Source organism: Plutella xylostella, chromosome 3 (assembly GCF_932276165.1).
Source record: "Plutella xylostella chromosome 3, ilPluXylo3.1, whole genome shotgun sequence".
Taxonomy (NCBI): Eukaryota; Metazoa; Arthropoda; class Insecta; order Lepidoptera; family Plutellidae; genus Plutella; species Plutella xylostella.
In genome coordinates, this window is record NC_063983.1 from 5,876,467 (window position 1) to 5,886,295 (window position 9,829).

General features: G+C 41.3%; 1 protein-coding gene across 1 annotated transcript; it reads right to left on the minus strand.

Moving 5' to 3' along the window:
- Positions 1–679: 679 nt before the first annotated feature.
- LOC105386070 (homogentisate 1,2-dioxygenase) lies at positions 680–7,961 on the minus strand. The gene is made up of 10 exons (XM_048623780.1): positions 7,817–7,961; positions 7,247–7,419; positions 6,075–6,171; positions 5,592–5,769; positions 5,102–5,222; positions 4,602–4,732; positions 4,051–4,205; positions 2,594–2,720; positions 2,039–2,220; positions 680–929 (listed from the first exon to the last, which is right to left on the minus strand). Exons 1-10 carry the CDS (start codon positions 7,826–7,828, stop codon positions 795–797), a joined length of 1,311 nt encoding a protein of 436 aa, XP_048479737.1. The 5' UTR covers positions 7,829–7,961; the 3' UTR covers positions 680–794.
- Between the last annotated feature and the right edge of the window lie 1,868 nt (positions 7,962–9,829).

Consider the following 9,829-nt stretch of genomic DNA (forward strand, 5'->3'; position numbering starts at 1 on the left):
CCCGGGGAGAAATGCATGTTCGCTGTGAAGAAGGATAACGGAGACTATGAGGAGACCCGCGTGGACTGCCAGCTCATGACTAGTTTCCTCTTCGACATGGATAGCGCGCCGCCGACGCGACCGCAGTCGCCGGTAGTGGCAGACGCCGCGTCCAAGCCTGTCGACACTTCTGTCGTGACGCTAGAAGGGGGCGCTGACAACAGTACCGTCCCCGCGGCGAATAAGACTGTGGATGCGCTAGAGTTAAAAGGCCCGGAGATCCAGTTGACTCCGAACACGCACTGCTTCATCATCCACATGACGCGGTCGTCCACGCGGCGCAAGGAGGTGGAGTGTGGCCTGCTACGAACCTACGAGCGAAGTTCACTACGACGCAACAGCGCGCCCCGACTGAAGCCCTACGGGGAAATCCTATTCCCACTCATCGTTCACTTGTTTGTAGCTAACTTTTACAGCACTAATTAAGAATAGTAATTGGCTGTGTGGTCAAAATTGCCTACGCTTTAAAATGTGATGGAATTGGAAGAATGTGATGACCTTTATTCGTTTTACAAGCTTTTTAACGTTTTTATCGCACTTAAATGTTTTAAGTGTACGTGTTTTGTTTTTATCTACCGTTTGAAATTTTACTCACAAGTTATTTTGTTAGTGTGTACGTATTCTAATAATAAAATATTTATTAATTTATATGAAAGTAAACATTTATTAGAAAATATAAAACATGGCACGTTAATAATTCAACTGGAGCACCTATGGACGGCACGTAACTTATACATAAACAAAGAAGTACAAAATTAAACATTAATTTTATCAGAGAAGAGTTTGGGCAGGTTCTGCCAACACTCGTAGTATTTGGGGTCCAGCTTCTGGCACGTCTCCGCGCCCCACTTGGTGATGGCCATGCTCAGGGAAGACTCGAACATGAAAGCCTGAAAATTAATATTTCAGCCTTTAATAATGTCCCCGTATTGACATGAAATTTCAAACAACCACACCCAACGTATAACATCTCTTCTTCCGTCGGACAAAAGACATCCTTCCACTACACAAGTCAGTAATCCATAATACCATAAAATTTAACGTGGTTCTTGTCTGGCGTATAAAAGTTAAAAGCTGGGAAAAAATCAGGGTAATGATGTAAGGAACGTCGATAGAAGCGACAGGCGACATAGAGTCTGCCCCATAAGGCTAAGTGCGTGTATACCACAGTTGTAGCTTGGCATAGATCGCACGACCCAACCCCTTGCCGGGAATCGGTCCAATTATTTGTTTCCAAGTCGGTGCATTATAAAGTTTTCTGGCCGCTGTATTGCTATTAGTTTGCAAGTTGCAGGTAGCAAGACGTTGCTAGGAATCTATTAATAATAATTGATAGATTAACCTTTCCTTTGAGTATCCGAGTTTTCATAACACAGATTCCTTTGTTTCCGTGAAAACATACAGTAGTTCGGTGGCAATTCATTATTTTAAATGTAGGTATCTACACACCTCTCAGGATAGCTAAAACTCATTATCTAATGGAATATAAATGGACTTACGTATTCAGGAAAAGAGATTGATGGTTTATTAAAACGGGCATAAGTGTTTGGGGGTGATAATCAATTCATCAAAACAACTTTCCGTGATTGTACGTGAATAGTATACAAACGAATTCCGTAAACAAAATATTTACTTCTGTTTTCTACTTATCTTGCACGTAACTAATAAAATAACTTTAACAGTGACCCGTTTAGTATCTAGTAGTGTGTAGCTATGAAAAATTGGGGTATTCGAAAGTTCATTCAGTTCATTACCCAGTGTATCAGAACCGTCTCAACGATACTGTAAGAGCACAAATTAATCTTATAGCAGTTTCAATCGGCTTTATTGTAGGTACCTGAGGGTTTGACACTACTACTTGCATGAAGTCTCAAAGACCTAGACCTGGCCGCCGCTTGTGCCTGTATCAGGAAATCCGAGACCAAGAGTGTTTTGGCGCTGCTTCCTAGAAGTATGTGCAGCCATCCAGCAGTGGACGATAAAGATGGTGGTACATTACCTGCGTCCCAACAGCGATCTTCTGCGGCGTCAGTTCTTGCGTCGACGCAGCAGCGAAGCAGGCGGCGTCGGGCCCGTGCGGCGTCATCATGGAGTGAAGTGAGGCGCCGCCCGGCAGGAACCCGCCCTCCTTCGCCTCGTATGCGCCCAGGATCAGGCCCATGAACTCGCTCATGCAGTTCCCTGGTGGACGGGTAGGGGTGTGATGAGGTTGTTTTGAAACATGAGTGGTTTAGAAGACTTATTTATAAGAGCCCTTTGTCTTTGCGAATGGGGAGTAGTTTTTATTTATCAGGATTAAAAATGATTTCTTCCAATCTGTTGAGATTATACCGACAAATCATTTATTGGTCCTACCGATTTCGACGAAGAATACCTACATGAGTAATTGAGCAGGGTCGATCATTACTTCGTAATTAAAAGGGTGAATCAGAAATAAAATTAACGTTGATAAAATCTGCATCATGATGAGACAGACTGCGTTAAAATGATTATAAACCTATTAAATACCTATCCTCTTGTTCTTTAGCCGTAAAAACAACAATTGTCCACTAACTGTGATAGTAGGGCGGCCGGAAGGTGTCCTCCTGCACGGACCAGCGCGGCGGGAAGATCACGAAGTCGGCGATGGCCACGCCGGGCCGCACCGACGGACATGTGAGCACCGTGAAAATTGATGGGTCCTGGAGACAGGGAGGTTGGATAGGGGGTTAGAGGGGTGCTTTCCTTACCATGTTAAATGTAATATTGTTATCAGGTAAGTTAAGATAGATATGCTATGAATGAGTCATCTTTGGGATTGTCACCCGAAATCCCAAAACCTAAATAGCTAAAACTAAGGGTGCTTACATAGAGAGGCAGATTCCCTGTACTGACCTGTACCGGTAACCTGATTATGCGATTGTCTATGTAAGCACCCTAACACTACCTTAACAAAATACATTTTAAATAACATTATCTAGGTAGGTAGGTAGTTAGGTACCTACCTTTTACACTTATTAGCAGCTTAGTTAATGTCCAAACGTTGACGTTCATCAGAAAATTTTATATTTGTACGATGAATAAAAATTTTTGACTTTGACTTAGTAGTTAAGTTATCGGAGCGGAGGGTAGTAGACGTTGACCAACCCTATCTACGCACGCGAGGGCGTTAGCCTTGGCCCTCACGCAAAATTCACTTTTCGTGAGCGGAAGTCGTGAAACGGAAGCGTTCTTAATGATTCTAGATAGGACGATGATTACAAATCGAAGTTATTTTTTTGTGCTGGACGTGCTGAACGACGTTACTTATACTCATTTTGTGAATTAATTTTCTGTTATCAGTAGGTAAATAAACATATTAGGAATTTACCTAACTCAGCTAGGTAGGTACTAAACTACTAACAACTACTGATTAATTTATTTTAATTACACAGGTAGACCCTACTTGTAATTTCCTTCCTTTATTCCTTCCTGATATTTTACAATTAATATTTAAGGAGCCATGCAGTTACCTACTTATGTTTTACAATTAATATTTAAGTAGCCGTACCTACCAACCTACCTCACTATAGTCACCTCTGTGACCTATGAATCCTATGATGTATGTCACATTAATAAGTAAGGGATTATCGATTCGCTACTTGACATGTCGCGTTTAACGAACAAACAACGCGTTAGGACTGAACAAATAAGATATTTATGGACAATGTAACCCCCTATATACTTATGTATTATTTTAGGCTTTCAGTATACTGTAACTACACAAAATTTTATTTAAACAAAGCAAACAATTGTTATTTATGTAAGGTGTTGGGAACTACACTTAACTATGTAGGTACTTACGTATGAATAAGTATTCAGGCCGCTTTTAAGACCATGCCTATGCTAGCCCATGACTTCATAATATGTATGACCTACCTAAGGGTGAGGCCCCATCTGGTGCGTTGCGCTGCGTGCGTCGACACGAACGCACCAATAGGGCCGCGATCTAACATAACACAAGGCAAGACACAAAACAAGCAGTTCACTTACACAGTGATCAAAAGACACGGAGTTGATGACCATGAACTTGCTGAGGTCATACTTGTAGGGCACATAGTTGCCGTGCCACGCCACCACGTCGAACGGAGAGTGGCCCTGCTCCGCCACGAATAGCGCGCCCTGGTACTTGTTGATTATCTTGAAGCCTGAGAAGGGTAATAATATGGTTGATCTTCGTAGCTAAGTTATGTAGAAGGTGTAATCATTCAGTTGAGAGTTTTTAGTGGTATTCGTGGGTTATCGTGATGGAACAGTTGATATAGGTAGAGGAAAGGTGTTTGTAATAAGATAGCCTCGTCAGAAGGGGAGTTGTTAGGAATTTATGGGTGATGCCGACAAATTGTGTTGTGTTGTCTCTCTACCTCCTATCTATCATCTCTACAACCTGCCAAATGCCGAAGGAAGAAATAATAGCCGTCCAGTCTTTGAGGAGTTCCACGCATAGAGTACCTACTTATATATTTTTTACTAGGTTCCATATCCTGCAGCAGTGGTCTATTGTCAAGATCTATGCATGTGCATTTGTGTGAGCTGTATGTTACCAGGTATCTCCTCATCATGGTAGTGCGCGACAGGAGTGAGGAAGTCCCTCGGGTTGGCGAGTCCGTTGGCGCCGATGGGCCCGAGGTCCGGTAGCTTGAAGTGACCGTCGAACACTTCCAGGATGTAGCCCCTGACCATAGACAAGTTAGTAGGTAAATGAGGTGCTGTTTGTTTGATGTGTTCAGATAATATTGATTGATGGACTAGGTACTTACTTGTTAAATATACAAAGACTCATCTAAGGAAATGCTTTCATGGCTTCTGGGGGGTAGTTAAGGTTGACAGCTGGCTTGTTTCTACCCGGCCCTAGCTAGGTAGGATAATATGCTAGCTAGCTTATGCCGAATCAAGCGCTAGCTCTGACAATATAAGCGACGAAAAACATCATATCATTATAGGCTTTCTACCGTAAGAGCAACCAAATCTATGAAAATAGTCGGTGAATGCGAATAACCGTCTTCCTCAGTATACGGCTTTATAAAGCTGAGTGACAGTTTACCTGGTCGGTCCACTGACGGCAACTGAGAACCGCATGCCCTGCTGCACGACTGCGATCTCGTTGGGAGCCACTTCCATCAGGCCGAACTCTGTCGTGATCTTCAACGTGCCTTGTTGAGGGACTGCAACCGACAAATTGTAAGTTAATAACAAATAATGGAAAATGGGGAGATTTGACTTTTTTAGACTGTTGCTATAGCTTGCATAGTAATGAAAATGCGTTTTTGCTGAATCGCCAGCCCTATTAGCACTACTGCGTAGGTACCTACGTACGGTCAGTATGCGGCATAAGTAGCTATACAGGTACATGAGTGTAGCGGATTCAGATTGACAAGGTAAAAAAGTGTATAGCTACTTGCCTGCCTGATTACTTGATACTTGCATGCCTGATTGTTCCTACCCTATGTACACCTACTTAGAAAACTTGTTCTCATTTCATACTGTCCAGACTGATTAGGTACCCCTAAATAACAAAAAAAAAACCAACTCACCAATAAGAAAGTCGCCGTCGCTATTATACATAGCGCTATTAACCATGTCAGCGTTACACGTAAACACGTGCACGGCGATGCCGTGTCTCGCTCGGGGGTCGCCGGCGCCGCACACCGTGTGCAGGCCGGAGACGAAGTCCGTGGGAGACGAGGGGATGTCGAAGGGTAGCCAGCGGGACTGGTCAGAAAAAAAATATGTTTGTACGATACAGTTTACATGAGGAAAATATAGTTACTTAGAAAGGATCTTATTTTCCTAGCTCGGTTTAACTTACTTCCTTACTATAAGTACTGGTTATTCAATATGGTAAGTATATGAAAATTTCAAAGATGTTACACTCCCTACTCTCTTGCTGGGAGACAGGGGTGCATTGCTGCACTCCCTTATCGCTGGTCTTACAAGGCAAGTAGTAACAACAAAGTCTGAACGAACCCAGGACATTAAGATTTATAGAGAAGGCCAAACAGCTTGTCAAGGCATACCTGGTTGGGATCTGGGTCCTCTTCATCCCATTTATGGGTCAAGTATTTGACCTCATTGTAACGTTGGAATGGTTTATGTATCACCGATGGACGAATCCTGTAAAATAAACCAACTTGTTAGTAGGATCATGTTCTACTTATAACTCATAGAAAACTAGCTGTGTAGTTTTAACCCAGTTTTCACTTTCCAATATCGTATCGTGGACTTAAATTTGTATAAGGCTTTAATAAGTCCCTCTACTTCTAGCTCACCTATAAAGCCAGCTCCTCTTGTTATCTGCCCGGGGCCCAGTGAAGGCGGTGTTCTGCTATATGTGGTGGAACCTACATAGCTCACCTAAAAAACAGCTCCTCTTGTTATCCGCCCGCGGAGCAGTAAATGCGGAACCAGACAGCTGCTCGGCGTACAGGCCGTACAGGCAGCGCTGCGGGCTGATCTGCCCTTTATTTGTAGAGACCTAATGCATCTAATCGACATCCATGAGAAGACTCAACTATACTAGAGCATAGAAACGGTGGAAGCGGCCTCTTAGCTCTGTGCTTCCAGACTATTCTACATATCTCACCTATAAAACCACGTCTTCTTGTTATCTGCCCGCGGAGCAGTAAATGCGGAACCAGACAGCTGTTCGGCGTACAGGCCGTACGGGCAGCGCTGCGGGCTGTTCCGTACCATATGTATTTGTATACTGCACCTCATGAATTAAGACACCCTTAGAAGAGCCAGCTAGAGCATACAAACTTGTGCTTCCTGACTATTCTACATAGCTCACCTATAAAACCACGTCCTCTTGTTATCTGCCCGCGGAGCAGTAAATGCGGAACCGGACAGCTGCTCGGCGTACAGTCCGTACGGGCAGCGCTGCGGGCTGTTCTGCTATATGTGGTGGAACCTACATAGCTCACCTATAAAACCATGTCCTCTTGTTATCTGCCCGGGGAGCAGTAAATGCGGAACCAGACAGCTGCTCGGCGTACAGTCCGTACGGGCAGCGCTGCGGGCTGTTCTGCTATATGTGGTGGAACCTACATAGCTCACCTATAAAACCATGTCCTCTTGTTATCTGCCCGGGGAGCAGTAAATGCGGAACCAGACAGCTGCTCGGCGTACAGTCCGTACGGGCAGCGCTGCGGGCTGTTCTGCTATATGTGGTGGAACCTACATAGCTCACCTATAAAACCATGTCCTCTTGTTATCTGCCCGGGGAGCAGTAAATGCGGAACCAGACAGCTGCTCGGCGTACAGTCCGTACGGGCAGCGCTGCGGGCTGTTCTGCGCGGGCGGCAGCGCGCCCGGCCTCCGCGGGTCTTCGGAGGCGAACTCGGAGCCGAAACCTGACAGGTACTGGGAGGGGAGGGGTTTTATGAGAGGTGTCAAGAATCTTTATGCATTGAAACTTAGGCTGCACTTCCAAACCCAGAAGGTATAATTATTTAAATTTTAATTTAAATGAAATAGGTGTAACATTTGGAGATATGCTGAGTTGCACCATATTATTATATGTACATAGATGCACTTGTTTTAATGGAGATTTTACGACTATAATAATATACCTTTCCTGCATATATTATGTATCTATCTAGTTAGGTACATAACTATGCATATCTACATTTTATGATTAGGTATATTGTGCCTGCAGACTATGGAACACTCGTAGAGTAATGTCGCGTATTTACAACACAATATATGTGATCGGTGCATATCATATCAATGATAAATAATTATGTCATGTTGAACTTACCTTCAAAGTCATCTTAGTTGAATGACTGCCACGTTTATCTCACGGCACTGATGTAACAGAAGTAAGCCCTTGTTTACAGCGGCGGCCGCAGTCAGCTTCATTATCTATTCAAATTATGGAGCCGGTTTGTTTATACAGAAATTACTGGAATTTTATTTGTGGATCAACTTGTTTTTTGTTAGTATCATTGAATCACAATGTCATTCGGTTGCATCTAGGAAGTGGTAAACTATCGCCTCTCTTCGTTGCTTGATAAGAGCAGCGAGCTACCTTAGTTAAAGGTGGTCCAGTATACCCTACCTTTTAAATTACTCTCATAATCATAACGACGATGACGGACGGATGTTATTAAATATTAAAGGATTCGACTGGAGAGAGCCTAGTCCAATCCTATAGCGTCAATTATTTTTCTTTTCAGCCAAGAATTTTACTGAAAGATGAAAAACGATTTATGTTATATATATTTTTAACTTGCTTACGTTTACGGTTTTAACTTTTTATTACAGAAATAATAATTATTACGCCATATTAAGCAATATAAGTAAACATGTCCATACGATCAATATATTTTACGTTGTATCTTTGTGTAGCCGGTTTTAGTAGGGGGAGGCGCGGTCACCGGTATGGTAATCACTAATCTAGCCTGTTTGTGAAGTAACCTACTAGTTGCCACTCTACATAATATATTAATAGATAACATTCGTACCTTCCTATCTGTTTACTACATTCCTGTTCCTCACAAATTCTGATTGAACACAACATATCAAAATACCACTACCATAAATATCACTCTTTCCTAATAATAACTATTCTATTTTATTGTGAATAAGTGCTTTAAATTTGGTCCAACTACATCGAGTAAAATGGCATTTTCAAGAAAATACATAAATTACGTTCGCAAAATTTATTAATATATCGTTTACATAAACTGTACTGTGAAGCAATGGTTTCAATGATCAAGGTACTATTCTACAGAAATATCAAGAATTTACAGTACTTTACCTACTTTTAGACCAACTAAGTTCAGTAACATTAGTTAGGATAACGATAGGCACTTTTAACTGTTATAGGTACACATAACTAATGAATCTAATGATGAATGAATGACAATGCCACATCATGGTGATGGTTAAAATTATTACAGTGACAAAATACACAGTATACTAACATTATTATTGTTCTTATAATACTTTTAGAGTTTTTACAGTTGATATCTGAAACACGCCAGCACTAACATGATCATATTTTGTCTTAGCCTCTTGTCATAGCAACATGGATGTATCGGATATCAGCTGTTAAAATAACTCTTACTATAGTTATAGAAGTTATGTGAACGGAAGATATTGTCATACAATTTCACAGTAAACGAGAACCAATAAATGAACATAGCTGATTAGGATAATTTCCATTAAAATATTTAGCTTAATATAAGCGAACAACTTGGTAAAATCAGTAATTATTAACCTAAAGAACTAATCAAATGAAGAAAATAATCATTTTTCATTGCACACAGATACAGGATGTTCACCAAGTCGCTAATACAATTTTAAAATTGAAACATTTATAAGCCAAAAACATTCAGTAACTATATAATGCCTTATAACATTTCAAACTTAATGATAAATAACGAAAATCACAGTCACGTATGTTTTAAGCGCAGCCGTAGGTTACAAAACGACAGAATAATTTGGTTTTGATAATATTTTACAGCTTGTAGTTTCATGCTATTGTAAACCTCTAAAAGCGTTAGTTATCCATAATGTTTATTGAGTATATTATTATAATTATTAAATCCACAGTATGAGACCAAAGAGGGAATGATTATCTATAGTGGATTGTAACTTGTTTCTATGTAAAATTACTTGTGAATATCCACAGAAATATTAGAGAAGCAACAGTTTTTTTTCCTTTATACAGTAAATAACTACACAAAATTCCACTATCCCCTACCCTTAATATATTTAATATCACACGGCCCTTACAACGGCCTACAATATGCATTTACATTGATAT

Coding starts and splice junctions, on each gene's coding strand:
- LOC105386070 (XM_048623780.1), bottom strand. Junction 5,770..6,074: donor AGGACCCAGATCCCAACCAG/GTATGCCTTGAC, acceptor TTTTCTGACCAG/TCCCGCTGGCTACCCTTCGA. Junction 2,721..4,050: donor CCGTGTCTTTTGATCACTGT/GTAAGTGAACTG, acceptor CCCTGTCTCCAG/GACCCATCAATTTTCACGGT.